Source organism: Convolutriloba macropyga, chromosome 2, assembly GCF_964194025.1.
Source record: "Convolutriloba macropyga chromosome 2, txConMacr16.3, whole genome shotgun sequence".
Classification (NCBI taxonomy): Eukaryota; Metazoa; Xenacoelomorpha; order Acoela; family Convolutidae; genus Convolutriloba; species Convolutriloba macropyga.
Window position 1 is genome coordinate 48,237,430 of NC_134469.1, and position 17,005 is coordinate 48,254,434.

At 34.7% G+C, this 17,005-nt stretch overlaps 3 protein-coding genes across 3 annotated transcripts in view; all 3 read right to left on the bottom strand.

Moving 5' to 3' along the window:
* The window catches only part of LOC142358715 (uncharacterized), a 405,321-nt gene that overhangs the window by 374,766 nt on the left and 13,550 nt on the right, over positions 1-17,005 (bottom strand). The window lies entirely within an intron of this gene.
* Positions 1-17,005, bottom strand: part of LOC142358716 (uncharacterized) — a 163,235-nt gene that overhangs the window by 132,686 nt on the left and 13,544 nt on the right. The window lies entirely within an intron of this gene.
* The window catches only part of LOC142358714 (ATP-binding cassette sub-family D member 3-like), a 128,657-nt gene that overhangs the window by 97,541 nt on the left and 14,111 nt on the right, over positions 1-17,005 (bottom strand). Inside the window, exons 8-9 of the mRNA XM_075410247.1 lie at positions 16,720-16,789; positions 16,583-16,652 (exon numbers count right to left, since the gene is read on the bottom strand). Of these exons, the coding sequence (XP_075266362.1) occupies positions 16,583-16,652; positions 16,720-16,789 (140 nt within the window). The remainder of the gene's footprint in view (positions 1-16,582; positions 16,653-16,719; positions 16,790-17,005) is intronic.

Here is a 17,005-nt window from a genome sequence, read left to right on the forward strand (position 1 = left end):
ATTGTACCAACTCGAATCTATTCAAACAGAGTTCTCACAACATACTCTGGCAAGTTTTGAATCTCATTCCCAAAAGGTCTAGAACGTTCAAATATTACTGGAGGATCAGTTGGTTGAAGGCTGATTGAAGTTGTTGAATTTTCATCAGCAGCAAAATTGGATTGTGCGCCGTTCCATCCTCTATGGAAGGTGTTGTCATTGATGGAGTAGTCGACATATCAGTAGAACCATAGTACTGTTCCGGATCAAAGTTCTGCTGATCATTTGCTGTCCAAGTGCTAATATGAACACTTAGCTCGCTCCCATAAAAGCTTGACACAGTTTGAAGCAAATTCCCTGACTCCTCCACTGAACTCAAAACTTGATTTACATCCCGGCTAGAGAACCAAGAGTTGGGAATTTGCCCTTCTTCCCAAGGGAAAGTGTATTGAATGTTGCCAGCGACGTAGGTCGGTGGAAATTCTGTCCCAGCAACACGGGGATAGTGGTGCCCACTAATAACACCAACTTCGTGTCCCATCGCTTGAGTTCCAAGCTGATTCTCCGTAATTGGAACCTGACCCTGATGATAAGTGTCGAACTGTTGTCGCTGGTGTTCAATAATATGCCACACAGTGATGGGTAAAGTGATTACAGACTCATATAATCCGTTTGCTAAGTCTTTAATACTTATCCGAGCAGTCTCCTCAGTGAAGGAAAATGAGTACAGAAGACTGTTGTTTTGCACAGTAAACTCCATTTTGTTCAGATGAATTGATAGAAGTGGATTTTTTAGAAACAAAAGCAATTTGTAAATGAACGTGTTGAGAACTGTCAAATAGAGAGTAAGTTATAAAACAACAAATTTAACTTTATAGTAGGACAAAAAGAATATCTAAGTTAGAAACAGATAAACGTTAAAACTGAAGTAAGCTCTGTAGATAAGAAAAATGTGAATGTAGGAACTCAATTGTATAAAGTTTTGATGAATAGTTAGCAGGACGATGAGGAACAGAGGTGAAATTAATTTTGAGGAAATGAAAGAGAATGATGATGTCTAGCTTTGTCGCTCCTATTTATAGTGAATTCCGTCCAATAAGAACAAAGTAACCAAAGAAGGAAATATTTTGTAGAAAAAGTGACGTTAGTAACCGAAACAGGAAATGGAAAATATTTAATGTAACCAAATATGGAGGTTGTTATAAAATGATGCTCGTATACGAAGCAGAAACATCAATGCGTGAATAGAAACCAAATATGGTTTTTGAATAATACATGTATCACGTGATATGACTACTTGTTTACTAAATAAGGATAGCTCAGTGGGAACGAATTGACATAATTTACCAAAAATGTCAAGCTCTGATAAATTTGTTCAACTTCGTTAAATTTTAAATCAATCTCGGAAAGTATTCCATTTTTGAAACAGAACTTTTGTATATATATATATATATATATATATATATATATATATATATATATATATTTGGGAGCCGAATTCCAAATCGAATTTTTACTCCTTCAGAATTGTAATCTGTATAATAATGGAAAAACAACGCGCTTTGTACAGATGAAGTGATTGCTATGGGATCAGGAATTGGAATACAGTTCGGTTGTGCTAGATTTCTGTACTGTTCTAAAATTTCGGGAACAGAATTCAAAATAAATAAAACTTCGTACTTGTTAATGTGTAGCTCTGACGATAAATCAAATGATTGTTTCGTTATATAATCATCATATTTGAATTTTTTAATGGAAAATGTTGCATATTCAAATCCTTTACTAAATCGGATTATTCTGTCATTCTGAACGCAAATGTCCAAGAAATTGTAGAAAAAGTAGGAATCAACATCAATCTCGTCAACTTTGTAAGCATCGGCAATTCCTTCTTTCCTCTTATATATTTTTTCCAACAACTGTAAATGATTTTTTATTAACATTTTTCGCAAATGAGCAAAACTTCACGCGATACTCTGTTTATGTAAAAGAAAGTTAAAATTAAGAAACAATTACACAAAATAAAATCGATAATCTTCAGAATAGTTTCTTTAACGCGGGATTTTGATTGGTTGAGAGGTTCCAAGACAATAACGTTAAGTTGTACAGTAAATATTTGTTCCTGAAGTATGGATGAATATTTGTTTTCGAAATCTTTAACATTGTTGTAAAAACACATTCATGTGCTAATTTCAATTTTCAATACGACTAGATTTGTTTGCAAGCACCGAATTCTGTCAATTGCGGATAGACAAAAATTTGAATAGCAGAGTTTGTAAAGATTGGAACAATTTGTTTGAATATGTTGTGAGTCTGTTTTTGGATTATAGCTGGATGAAATATGAAAACTTATATAAAATGTAACAGAAATGATTAAGAAGATATATAAGAATGATTTGGTATTTTTGAGTTTAAGCCAAGGAATGAATTCACACATTTAAAGTGAATGTTCTTAAAAATTAAAGTTATTTGTAAATGGAAGAATCTGATTGGTTTATTCATTAGGTTCTAGAATGTTCGGTTGTAACAACAAACTTCCTAAAATGGAAATGATATATTTCCATATATGGAGTGATGCGTCATAGCTGCGTTCCCTAATTGTACAAAAATAATTTCTTTCATTCTCACTTTGTTATTTTCACAATTAGTTGCTCGTCACAAAACCCGAATTTGTTTCATCTTGTACCAAAACAATGCCTTCTCTCTATAGAAATCTCCCGGTGAAATGCATTAAGTGCAACAAAATGGTTGTGAAGAAGAATATGGCAAGACACAAGCAGTCTTGTAATAATGGGACTTTATTTTGTCCCAAATGTCCACATTTCAGTACAAAGAAGAGAAAAGACATGAATTACCACATTGCTAAGCATCACGCTCCTAAGGATACAAAGCTAAGTACTGTGTGTACTGTATGCTTGGAGGAGTTTCCGAGTTTCTATTCTCTTCAACAACACATCATGAAAACAGAGGAGAAAGCATGGAACTTCAACAAAAGTTGGAACAAAATCGAGTGAAAAGCTTAAAGAAGTTCTAGAATCAGAGGAGCTGGAAAAGGACAACGAGCAGCTACAACAAGAACTTAGTGCTTGCTAGCACTTTTTTGACGATACTGAGATGGAAAATGGGAGACATCAAGTGTTCAACTTCAAGCTGTCCAAGCTCGATCCTCATGAAATTAATAAAAAGTTGAAAGAAGTATTCGAAAAACTCAACTGTGCAGCCAAAGTCAACTTAGCTCGGATTTATATTAAAAAATGTAGATACGGACGAGTATCGATACTTCTACGCTCACGAGAACAACACTTTCTTCGAGAAATCTCATCTACTCTGTTCCAAAGGAGACTTAGTCTCTCTTCAGGACAGGATTGAAAAGATGGATTTAGTGGAGACGTGTGCTCGGGAGCGGGAGAACACAAAATGGCGATTTGCTCTGACTACAAATGTAACAATATTTTGCGCTCTCCTAAAATCCATTCCAATGGGATGTATCCATGCTGTTCTTCCTGAACAGTTACTCAGACAACCAAATGTGAATTGTCTCGTATCGAATGGCAATGGTGAGACTTACAAAGATTATCTTTGCTTATTCCGAGCTATAGCTGTTCACTTATATGGATAATCGGAGCTTGAGATCAATGCAAAAAATTTGTTTAGTGCATTCCTCCATGAATCTGGACAAGACGCAATCAATTTCAGAGGGGTATCGATCGATCATCTTGTACTTGTTGAAAATGCGATAAAGCACAACATATTTAATTACGATATTGACATTGTAGATGGAGATTTTGTTGGTGAACTCGCGAGGAGAAGTATTGAAATGTATGAGAAAAAATATTAATTTATTACGTTACAACAACCACATATGCTATGTGGATGATATTAACACATTCTTTAAACGATTCCGTTGTCCCAGTTGCGATACGTTCATTCAGAAAGCGGGAAATTTCAACCGCCATGTTAAAACGTGTAAAGATAGAGTACAGCATATTTACCCAAAGAGTGTGTATACATTGCGCGAGACCTCATTTGATAAGCTTGACGGATTTGAAATTTCCTACAACGATGATCAAAAATTGTTCAAGAACTTGGCTATTTTTGACTTTGAATTGATATGTGTACCCTCCGAGCAATTAAAAGATACAAACACAACCACTTGGATTGGAAAACATGAACCAATCTCTGTCTCTATTTCCTCCAATTTAATTGATGAACCTGTCTTCCTATGCGATAAAGATCCGAAAGCTCTCATTATATCTTTTGTTGAAGCTATTGAAGACTCAGCAAACAAAAGTAAAACTGAAATGCGAACAAAGTTTTCCTCTATTGAAGCAATAATCAGAGCACGAGTTAACGCAATTTGCGAAAATTTAAATAAAAGAAAGGATCAAAACGCTTCATTGGAGTGTGAAGATGAACGTACAGAGGAAGATGATGAAGCTGATATGTCTACGCAATTTCTCCAAATGCAGAAAAACCAGCTTTGGGACTTACAGCAACACTTTGAGCGTTATGTGAACAATTTACCTGTGTTCGGATTCAATAGTGGAAAATATGATTTAAATCTCATTAAGTCCTATCTCCTACCCTATCTTATTCATGAGCGCGACATTCAACCTACTGTTATTAAAAAGGCAAATCACTTTGTTTCTGTTAAGTTTGGTGATGTACAATTTCTCGATATCCTCAACTTTCTCGGTGGAGCTACCTCACTTGATTCTTTCCTTAAAGCATACAAGACAAGTGAGACTAAAGGATTCTTCCCCTATGAGTGGTTTGACTCTCCCGAAAAGCTTGATGCAACTTTTCTTCCTCCTTACGACTGTTTCTTTAGCAAACTGAGAAACTATAATCCACTCGAGAAGGAATTTACTGATTTCACTAAATTGCTTAACAGTGGATTTTCTCAACAAGAGTCATTGAGGTTGAAAAATGTTCCTCCATCTGGAATTGACAATTACAATTACCTGAAAGTGGTCTGGGAGCAAGAAAAAATGGCTACATTCAGAGATTTTGTCAAGTGGTACAACAACAAAGATGTAGTTCCAACAATGGAGGCAATGCAAAAAATGATGGAGTTTTATCACAACAAGGGTATCGATATGCTAAAACTCGGATGTACACTTCCGAACTTGGCTAATATCTGTCTTCACAAGTCAACAAACCACAAGTTTTTTTTCCATTTGTTGAAGCTGACAAAGATTTACATGACAAAATACGTGAGGATATGACTGTGGTCCATCTATTGTTTTTACCAGAAAAGCAGTAGTTGATCAGACCTTCATACGAAACTCTGAAAACCTTTGCAAGTCTATCGTGTATTGACGCTAGCCAACTCTATCCCTTTTCAATGTGTCAAGAAATGCCCACTGGACTTTACACTCGATGGGAATTTGATAGATTCTCAAAAATTCAAGGCTTGAATAAACAGATCTCGAACATTTGAGAACATGATTATGTCATATCTTCAATCACAACGTTCCGAATATAAAATTGAGAGCTACTACACAACCGGAAAACAGAAGAAGATTGATTGTTTTAGCGTAGCCGGATTTTGCACACATTGTAATTCGGTGTTTGAAGCCATGGGTTGTTACTTTCATTTCTGTCCTTGTCAGGAAGCTAAAGCAAGTCTCTCGGAAGAGGAAACACAGAGAGGGATTAGAAAAAGAGAACATGATAAATTGAGAAGAGATTAATTAAAAAGTAAAGGATATAAGATTGTTGAAATCTGGGAGTGTAAACGGTGGGAAAGTGTTAAAGAAGAAAATGTCAGAAATCACGTGAGAACTTTCCTTTCAAATTACCTTTGAAGCAAGAGTCTTTACTAGCTAAAATAAGAGATGGGGAGATGTTTGGATACGTACAATGTGATTTGGAAGTTCCCGCAGGTTTGAAGTACAAGTTTTCGAATTTCCCGCCTATTTTTAAAAATTTCAACGTTAGTCGAGCCGATATTGAGGATTATATGAGAGATTACGCTGTCGAAAACAACTTACTGAAGCAACCTCAGCGAATGCTAATTTCAAGTTTCAATCTGGAAAATGGAACAATTATTACTCCCCTACTAAATTTCTACATCAGCCTCGGTCTGAAATGTACAAGAATTTATAGATTTGTACAGTACACGCCGAGAAAATGCTTCAACACCTTTGTACAGTCAGTGGTAGACGCTAGAAGAGGTGGAGATGAAAATCCTGATTCCAGCGTTGTTGCTGAGACCATGAAATTATTGGGTAATAGCTCTTACGGTTATCAGATTATGGACAGAAGCAAACATACAGAAACCAAATATTTGAACGACGAGAAGACGCACAAAGCAATCAATGGGAAAATGTTTAAGCGGTTGAACAATGTCTCAAAAGAGCTTTACGAAGTTGAGCTAGCAAAATCAAAAATTGAAGACCGCGAACCTATAATAGTTGGATTCTTCATACTTCAGTACGCTAAATTACGTATGTTGGAGCTCTACTACAACTTCTTTGACAGATTTTGCGATGTGGATAAATTCGAGGAGTTAGAGATGGATACAGATTCTCTCTATTTAGCTTTAGCTCATGAGAATTTGTATGATTGTATTCGACCTGCTAAAAAACAAGAATGGGAAGCATTGAGACAGCAGGACTGTAATGACTCTTTCCAAGCAGATGCTATTCAAAATTTCTTCCCTAGAACATGTTCTAAACATAAGAAGCATGATAAACGGTAACCAGGACTTTTCAAGGAGGAATTCAGATGTACGGAAAAGATTTGTCTTTGTAGCAAAGTTATTGTTGCTACGATGCACAGTCTGACAAAAGTTCAGCAGTAAAGGTCTCAACAAAAGAACACTAGAAGAGAACGGAGATGGACCGAAGGAGAAATATCGACGTGTGATGGATGAAATTATCAATCTTACTTCAACAAATAGAGGGTTCAGAACAATAAACCCTTGTGTTGCTACGTATGAGCAGACAAAGAAGGGACTGTCCTATTTCTACCCTAAGCGCATAGTTCAGTCTGACGGTGTTCATACACCACCACTCAACATATAACTTAAATCCTTTTACTATAGCACAATTCTTTAGTATTCTCTATTACATTTATACTGTGTCTGTAATTTTATACAATTTTAATTCATTTTTTTCTATCATTGAATTTTCTCCAATTAATGAGCGCGCAAAAGACAACTGTTACACAATTGATTCAACAATTAGGGGAACAACCTTTGCAATGGACTGAAAGCTTAACAACCAAAATTCAACATGTCACATAATTACCCTCAGCTAATTAGGGTAATTGAAAACCCACGCCAATTAACTTCACAATTTAATATGACCTAAAATTTGTAAACAAAAATTCAACATGTCATATAATTACCCCTCACATAATTACAGCAATTAATTACCCACGCCAAATCTATTGTTCTCAAGTAAACACTTAATAACTACACAAACATTGATAATTTCCCCTCAAAATTTCAGCCAATCAGGAGCGTCTCTGAACCTACCCCCCACATTTGCACCGACTATACTACTAGCATATGTACATGCACAAATACATACACAAAAACTATACCCTATCTTAATACATGGCCGCGCCTAATCAATACATGTCCGCGGCTATAACTAATCTTAATACATGTCGGCGGCTATTACTAATCTTAATACATGTCGGCGGATAATCTTAATACATGTCGCCGGCTATATTTAATCTTAATATATGGCGGCTATACCCAATCTTAATACATGGAGATTCTATTCCTAATCTTAATACATGCAACCTATACCTAATCTTAATACATTAAGACCGCTATACCTAATCTTAATACATGCAAATTCATTCCCTGTCTTAATACGTTAGGGAGGACCCAAATCCCGAAAAATACGCTATACCCTATCTTAATACATGGGGGACCTCACCCCCCCCCCGGGACTGTCGCTCACTATATTACTACTAACCATTGACCTCTTGCTTCATTACAATTTGCACTTCCGACTGTGCTATTTGGCCTTTGGTTTTGATACGCTGCATCCGACTTTATATTAGCAACAAGCTTTACTTCGGAGTGAGAACAGAAGAGATCACTCAAAAATGAAGAACGGAAGCGTGAAAAAATCACTTGAAAAGTCAAAGAATATTCTAGAAGGAAAGCGCAAAAACGGTCAAGCAAAAAATTTGCATAAAATAGCCGGCAGATTGCCGGAATAGCTAAAAAAGAATAGACCTGCGTGTCATATAATAGAGATAGAAACAAATACAGATCTAAAATGAAAAAAAAACGATGCCGCTCAAAAAAAACTAGGTAAAAAACATTCAGCGATAAATTAAAAAAGCTTGTTAAAATTCATTCCGCAGAAGCCTCTTATTAGGGACCTTTACTGTTACTGCACAAATAAGTTCATTTGACCTTAAAAAATTCAAATTAAACTTAAGTTTTAAAGTGCAAAAGTCATTTTATTGAGTGAGGTAAGTCACGTATGATCAAAATCTAATCACGCAAATAACCTAAAAACTTTTGCTAAAGCGAGTGAGAAATAACGTCACGCGCGCAAATGCCATTAGTGACAGGAAGAAGTCATTCAGAAAATTTGACTTTTTCAGCTTTGCTGTGTGAACAAATGTAAAACGAAAAAAGAGCGTCAGACGACGAAACAAAAAAAACATAGCCGGAAGAATTCCGGAAGCGACTCGAATCACCAAAACTTCACAAAAAGCTGAAGCCATTACCTTTTGTATTAAATCATTAACTCATTACCTCCCCGGGTCTGATCTAAAAATCGGTGAAATTTAAACCACTGTCACCAAGAGAAAGAAAATGCAGCAAAATTTTATTATCGAAAACGTTTGGTAACGTTAAAAAACTGATAGCCTAACAAAGATAAGAGGGCCATCAATTGCCCTCAGATAATTATTGATTCTAATCTCAAAAAGATCGCGAAAGCAAACGGCAGATAAAAACTTTTCAAAAAAGACAGGAAAGACAAAATTATTCAAAAAAGAGTGCTCAAACTTAAGAATCAGAGAACCACTACAATTAGATTTCTAATCACGGCAATTAAGACAAAAATAATACATGATTCTTCCTTGTTGTATATATGCTAGACAACATGATTTCATACTAATTCAAAAATTAAATTAATCATAGAAAAACAAAAGCAACAAAATATTCAAAGGCAAAAAATCGTCTAAAAACAAAACAAAGCCAGGAAGAAAAATGCAATGAATAGTAATAAGTAGAAATGTTGGAAAAGACTTTCTAGCAAACTCCCAGTACTGCTTTATTTTGAATTAAATCAATTGCAAACCGAAAAAACCAAGATCTAAGAAAAAGCTGAATTAATTCAATTTTCTAACAACTGAAAAAATCAATATAACGAAAATAAAAGTAGGTGCCAGGACAAAACTAGAGTGATACAAACGAGAATGTGAAGAATATGGACACAATGTTAGGAACACCGTAACAAAAAGACCAATTCTTGATTTTTGAAAGTTAAAAATAAAATTTAAAAAAATCAAGAAAAACGAGTACATTTCATTGATCAGCATTCGAGACATAGAAAAGACAACGAGTCATTCGAGACAAAAATCCAACTTGCTCAAGAGAATAAAACAAGAAAAAGCAGAATTCAGACATGTGAAACAATGAAACATTTTGCAAAAAAGTGGTCAAAAAATATTTAAGATTGCATTTATGAAAAAAATTTATCTTTTTTTTTCAAAAACTTAACACCAAAAAATGATTGCATTTTTATTGAAACGAAATTAAAGTCCCTCATGTTCCCCAAAATACTATTTCTAGTAATTAAAAGCAAAATACAAACAAAAAACTGAAAAAAATTGGCAAAAAAACTATGAAAATCGGATTAGCAAATTTACAATTTTATGAAACAAAATTACATCGAGGTAGAAAGAGGCATTGAGTATATGAATTATCAAAGGGAAGTTGCCATATTAACTGATTTTTGATAAAAAACAGCTAAAAGATCCAAAAATGAAGAACTTAATAGAAAACATACCCGGCAGATTGCCGGAAAATAGCCGCCGTTGATTCCAATAAGCATGATTGGGATTGAAATAACAGAAGATATTGAAAAAAAAAAGATTTTTGTACAAAAATATTTTTTTGAGTCCGATTTATTTTGATGGCATTTCGTAGTTGAACATACTTCTGTTTTTTAGAGAGAGGCTACAGGGGCTACTAGCAATAACAATAAGCATTAGAGAGAGGTAAATAATACTTATAGGACCGACGTTCAAATAGCGGGCATCTAAAATTGTGCTTTATGGGTTTATCCCGTTTCTATTTCTGACTTCAATTTTTATACTGACTCTGTTCATTTTGAATTGCTTTGCTGAGCAACTGATGTTCAAAATCACTTTTAGCAGAATGAGAGAAGAGAGAAACTAGCCTAGAGAAGTCAAAAAGATTTCACGCAAAATGTTGAAAAGGCGCCAAAATGAGGAAAAGCGAAACATTTTTTTATTCGACGAAGTAAAAAAAATAGGAGCGCTATAATAGCCGGCTGAGAAGATGAGGGCGGCTATTAAAAAGCCAAAAATTAACTAAAAAATCAAGAAATATGTGCCAATTTCGCATTTGAAACGCAATTTCAGGCTATGCAAAATACTGTGCTATCAATTTCCGGGGTTTACATTTCAACATAGCATCGATTAAAAATTATTTATACAAAAAACCAAATTACAAGCAAAAAAACTAGGCCACTTAGACGAAAAAACGGTTAAAAACGGTTATCTATATGTGCCATTCAGTCAAAAACTACTTTTCAATGTCAAAAAGTCATTCACTAAACTAAGCGCATGATCAAAAAACTTCTCTCGCTCAGAAAAAATTAGTTCACACTGCAATTTTACTCGCTTTCGCTTTTAGGTCAAAACATCGTCTGAACGAATAGTACTTCCGGTAAAAAAAAACATAGCCGGAAGAATTCCGGAAGCGACTCGAAGCACCAAAACTTCGCAAAAAGTTGAAGCCATTACTTTTTGTATTAAACCATTAACTCATTACCTCCGCGGGTCTGATCTAAAAATTGGTGAAATTTAAACCACTGTCACCAAGAGAAAGAAAATGCAGCAAAATTTTATTATTGAAAACGTTTGGTAACGTTAAAAAAGTCTAAAATTTTTAGGATGGTCAAAAAACTGATAGCAAGACAAAGCTGACAGGGCCATCAATTGCCCTCAGATAATTAATGATTCTAATCTCAAAAAGATCGCGAAAGCAAACGGCAGATAAAAACTTTTCAAAAAAGACGAGAAAGTCAAAATTATTCAAAAAAGAGTGCTCAAACTTAAGAATCAGAGAACCACTACTATTAGATTTCACGGCAGATTAATCACGGCAATTAAGACAAAAATAATACATGATTCTTCTTTGTTGTATATATGCTAGACAACATGATTTCATACTAATTCAAAAATTAAATTAATCATAGAAAAACAAAAGCAACAGAATAATATTCAAAGACAAACAATCATCTAAAAACAATACCAAGCCCGGCAGAAAATTGCAATGAATAGTATTAAGTCGAAATGTTTGAAAAGACTTTCTAGCAAACTCCCAGTACTGCCTTATTTTGAATTAAATCAATTGCAAACCGAAGAAACCAAGATCTAAGAAAAAGCTGAAATCATTCATTTTTAACAACTGAAAAAATCAATATACCGAAAATTAAAAGTAGCTGCCATGACCAAACTAGAATGATACAAACGAGAAAGTGAAGAATAAGGACACAATGTTAGGAACACCGTAACAAAAAGACCAATTCTTGATTTTTGAAAATTAAAAATCAAATTTAAAAAAATCAAGAAAAACGAGTACATTTCATTGATCAACATTCGAGACATAGAAAAGAAAAAGAGTCATTCGAGACAAAAATCCAACTTGCTGGACAGAATAAAACAAGAAAAAGCAGAATTCAGACATATGAAACTGAAACGTTTTGCAAAAAAGTGGTCAAAAAATATTTAAGACTGCATTTATGAAAAAAATTTATCTGTTCTTTCAAAAACTTAACACCAAAAAATGATTGAATTTTTATTGAAACAAAATTAAAGTCCCTCATGTTCCCCAAAATACTATTTCTAGTGATTAAAAGCAAAACACAGACAAAAAACTGAAAAAAATTGGCAAAAAACTACGAAAATCGGATTAGCAAATGTACAATTTTATGAAACAAAATTACATCGAGGTAGAAAGAGGCATTGAGTATATCAATTATCAAAGGGAAGTTTCCATATTAACTGATTTTTGACAAAAAAACAGCTAAAAGATCCAAAAATGAAGAAATTAATAGAAAAAAAGCCAAAAATTAACTAAAAAATCAAGAAATATGTGCCAATTTCGCATTTGAAACGCATTTTCAGGCTATGCAAAATACTGTGGTATCAATTTCCGGGGTTTACATTTCAACATAGCATCGATTAAAAATTATTTCTACAAAAAACCAAATTACAAGCAAAAAAACTAGGCCACTTAGACGAAAAAACGGCTAAAAACGGTTATCTATATGTGCCATTCAGTCAAAAACTACTTTTCAATGTCAAAAAGTCATTCACTAAACGCAGCGCATGATCAAAAAACTTCTCTCGCTCAGAAAAAATTAGTTCACACTGCAATTTTACTCGCTTTCGCTTTTAGGTCAAAAAATCGTCTGAACGAATAGTACTTCCGGTAAAAAAAAAACCTTAAGAAAACCAATACTCCTCTTCGAGTCGTAAAAACCTTAAGAAAACCAATACTCCTCTTCGAGTCGTAAAAAACCAAGAGCACCGCAATATAGCTTCGCTCAGCTTACAGCTTCGCAGCTATAAAAAAAGACCAACACGTTTACAATAATTGCTACGAACTTCGTTCAAGTGCAATTAAAAACCACTCTCTGTTCTCTCAGCAATTTGACCTAAACACTTTGGCTTAACGCATTTCACTTCCTGTTTGAAACACACAAAATTACCTATCAAAAAAGGCCCTCCAGCAATACTCCTCTTCGAGAGGTAAAAAAGGAGAGCGCTTAAATAATATCTGTTGAGCTAAATAAAAGGTTGGCTATTAATCAAACCAACATTCTAATCACCACAAGCTGTAAAATAATTTTATTGTTACCTATAATTGTTTGATTAATTTTAATCCATCAAAATTTTTCCATTGCTTTAATCTCCAGCACACCCTTAAGCAATTAATCTCAATTCAAATTGTCGTTAATTGGCAAATAATATATCGGTCTACAAATCTGACACGGGGCAATTCATATCACATAAGTCAGCAAAATCATACATTAAGAAAGGAAATCAAAGAAGGTTAAATTGCAAAGACGATTAGCATCGCCGCTCTGGATACTTTTTTTTTAATCAAAACACCAAAATATCTTGGCTTAAATATCTTTCGCGCGCGGATCCCGTTTTCTAAAATAATCAATACCTTAAAAAAGTAACTTCAAACACTTAAGAGCTCTCATCAAAGTACCAGCCGGGGTATTCCTTTGTTATGACACAAAATTCACATGCAGTATTAAATGCATCGATAAACATTAAACAGTTACGATGAAAATCAATTGTTGAGTAATTTTTAATTCAATTTTAATTAGCGGTAAAAACTCCACTGGCGTTATATGACATAACTTTTGAAACACATTATGCCCCGAAGGTGGCCATAAATCACTCGCAAACTCAAAAAACACTCGCATATTTTAACTTTTCGTAGTGTGTTTTAATAAATTAATTGTGGCAACTACTTTTGAATCCGTTTAAGCTGTTGGAAACTGAACTAACAATGTGAACACCAAATATTTCTGTTATACACGTCCTCGAACACGTTTCCGCAAACATACATGGCTCCAATTCTCTGATGTCAGTAAACTATCACATTTACCATTTCCTTTATCCACATTTGTGTAAACCGAGGCTTGACTGAACCACATTTTTGACGAATGAAAGTGTCATGCAGTCTAATAAATCATAAATAGTAGCCAAAGACTCAAATATAATTGCTGACCTATTAATAACCTAATTCACAATGCATTAATCATAAATAATTGACGACCGCAAAACTGTCTAGCTAACACACATCACTGGCATACATCCACAGTTTGCACATGTTGTGAAATTAAAACCAAAACTAGAGCGAAAAACGTTGATCCAATAAGCACAATTACTAACTTGAAATCCTAATTAGGGACAAAAACAGTTCCATTACTACTGACCGGCTAATTTCACAGTAAATGCTATCAAACTACAGGCGGCAAGAGGGACGGTCAGAATGCCTCTTCCTAAAAGAAACCAACCGAAATTTAAAACTCCAAACAAACTGGGAGGAAAAGCTGAAAAATGGGTTTAAATTTAACTTGTTGTCTTAAATTGCATTTTGTTGAGAAAGTTACAAAAGAGATTAAACATAGCTGGCAGATTGCCAGAAAATAGCCGCAATAGATTCGTAGATCGGCAGTCTAAAAAAACAAAAAAGACAGACCAGAAAAAAATTGAAGGCTGATCTGTTATAAGTCTTTTCATTGAAGGCTGATCTGTTATAATTTGATTAAAAATCTGCATAAAATATTGCTGCCTCTATTAGCGGATCTCAAATAACCTTCATTTAGAGTGCCACACGCCCATTTGACCATTTGTCATTTTTGAGAGTGAGGTAAGTCAAGTGTGACCAAAAATTTAATCACGCGCATGAACAAAAAAACTCGATCCACTAAGAGCGAAAAATGACATCACACATGCAATTCAGTTAGAATTGCATGAACGAATGCACAAAAAGTGGCTGTGACGTCATATGGTCGTAAAAAAATCATGACGAAATTAAAAAAACATAGCAGGACAAGTCTTGACGTACAATTAAAAGAATTTTCAATGACTAAACAGAAAAACTAGACTTAGAATGGACTATGAGTGAATTGAGAAAACCATTTTAAAAAAAATCAGATAAAAAAAATGAGAAAAAAAAACAGAAAATCAATGTCAAAATGCCGCATGTGAACAAAAAAACCACTAGCGAGAAATTAAAATTTAATTCAAACAAAAAAATTAGGCCTAGAATGAGCTGTGAATGGATTGGGAAAACCAATTAGAAAAAAGCCGATCCAAAAAATTGAAAAAACATAACCCACTAACGTCGAGCGAATTGCTCTTAAACGACCGGTGAGCGGTCGTTTGAGAGTCTCCAAAAAGTTTGAGCTGTGAAACAGAGCTGAAAGGCTCTAAGAGCACTTAATGCCCGCTGGGCGCTACCTGTTTATCCCGTTTTTGAGGACGAAAAGTCAAAAGCGTCAGACGAAAAATCGGTCAAGCGAAAAATCGCATTAGAAAAGACCAACAGGACTAATATAATTGCTACCAACTTCGTTTGAGAGCAATTAAACAGTAAAAATCAGAGTGAAATTGCCGCATGTGAACAAAAAACCACTACCAAGAAAGCGAATTTTTGTTCAAACACCGTTTTCTCACTGTACTTCAAAATTAGAGTGAAAAGGTTTCACACCGCAAAACCACTCGCTTTTTCGCTCCATTTCCTGTTTTGGCGTGACCAAAATCACTACTCCAATTTGACTTCAAAAATCATGAAAATGTGTGAACAGATCTTAAAAAGATAGCGCCCCAATACAATTCAAATTCTTTGAATTGTAATAAAAACCAAGAGAAGGTCAATAATAGCCCCAGCTATCGCTGTGCGGCTATTAAAAACAAACCAACTACTGTCATATGAATTGCTTTCGAGCGACAGGCGAGGAGTTGGCTTTGATTGTAGCACGCTTAATTATAGGCAGGTGATAGTGTGGGGGTTCAAAATTACTTTTCAAGCCATTGATATTTTTGTACTCCAGCCTTCCTCGGCAGCTTCGCTGAACCCTGCACTTAGCTTAGTAAATCTCTAACCAGTTTATCCTGTTTATTTCGATGAAAAATCGGCTAATTTATAATCAGCATGTATGGAGCAAGTTTCTGTAAAATTACGCTCCAACGCTGGGAAAGATTCTGCAGCAATGTTTTTAACTTCTGCACGGAAGTTAAATTGATTACAAAAATTCTAATTTAAGTTGATTTCAGTGCAAATGTATTCAGTGCAAGTGTTGATTTATTTTTCGCTTTGAATAGAAAATTATATATGGAGCAAGTTTCAGTAAAATTACGCAACTGGCCAGAAGTCTCGCTATACAGTTTAACAAAGGACGTCCCGTGCGCGACATCAGTTGCTGAGCTATGGAAGCTGCTTTAAGCTTGCTGTTTTCACTTTCGAAGCGCGAATAAACGTTTGCAAGAAAAGTTGATGCAGAAAAATCTTAAGTTGTAGCTATACTTCGCGGCTATTAAAAAAGTGACAGATCAAAAACTGTATAACGTTGGCGGAATTAGGTGATTCAGAGCACGCATGTAGAGGTGTTGTTCACGCTGTTGTATCAGTAGAAACAAAAATAAACACAATAAATTCGGAAAATTTGCATCGTAGTGATATACACATAGCAGTTAAAAATGTTACGATTTTGAGAAAAACAGCTCTGATTTGCTAATGGCCCTCAACATTTTACTTTTCGGTAAATGTCCGATAGTCATGACAACCTCATGAGAGGAGATATGAAACTATGATTAAGATCTGTTGATTATTTGAACGTACATTTGGCGATGATGTTGTCAATGAATCCCATGTTGAAACGAAAGAGGATCATGCTTTTCAGATGATTCACCTAAATCAGGACATGAAATAAGTGTGATCGATGTCATGAATTGTCATTTGAAATACATCGCTCTCACCAATTTTCTGAAGATTTTTTCAATTGTACGCTTCTCAAATGAACTTCCCTCGTAGAAGGCAATCTCTTCACTAAACACAGTTAATAGATTTGAATGCTGCAATTGTAAGAAGCAAGGCTTAATTATTTTACTTTATTAATTCATTGAAATAACCGTCTATGACCGGTCAAATTAATCTCATATGACCAACGAGAGGTTGATAAATGACTTGAAAGCTAGTAGTTCTGCCGGGCAAGGGGTTTATTGGAGACATCAAATCACGAATCATGAATTTTCAGTCTTCCCA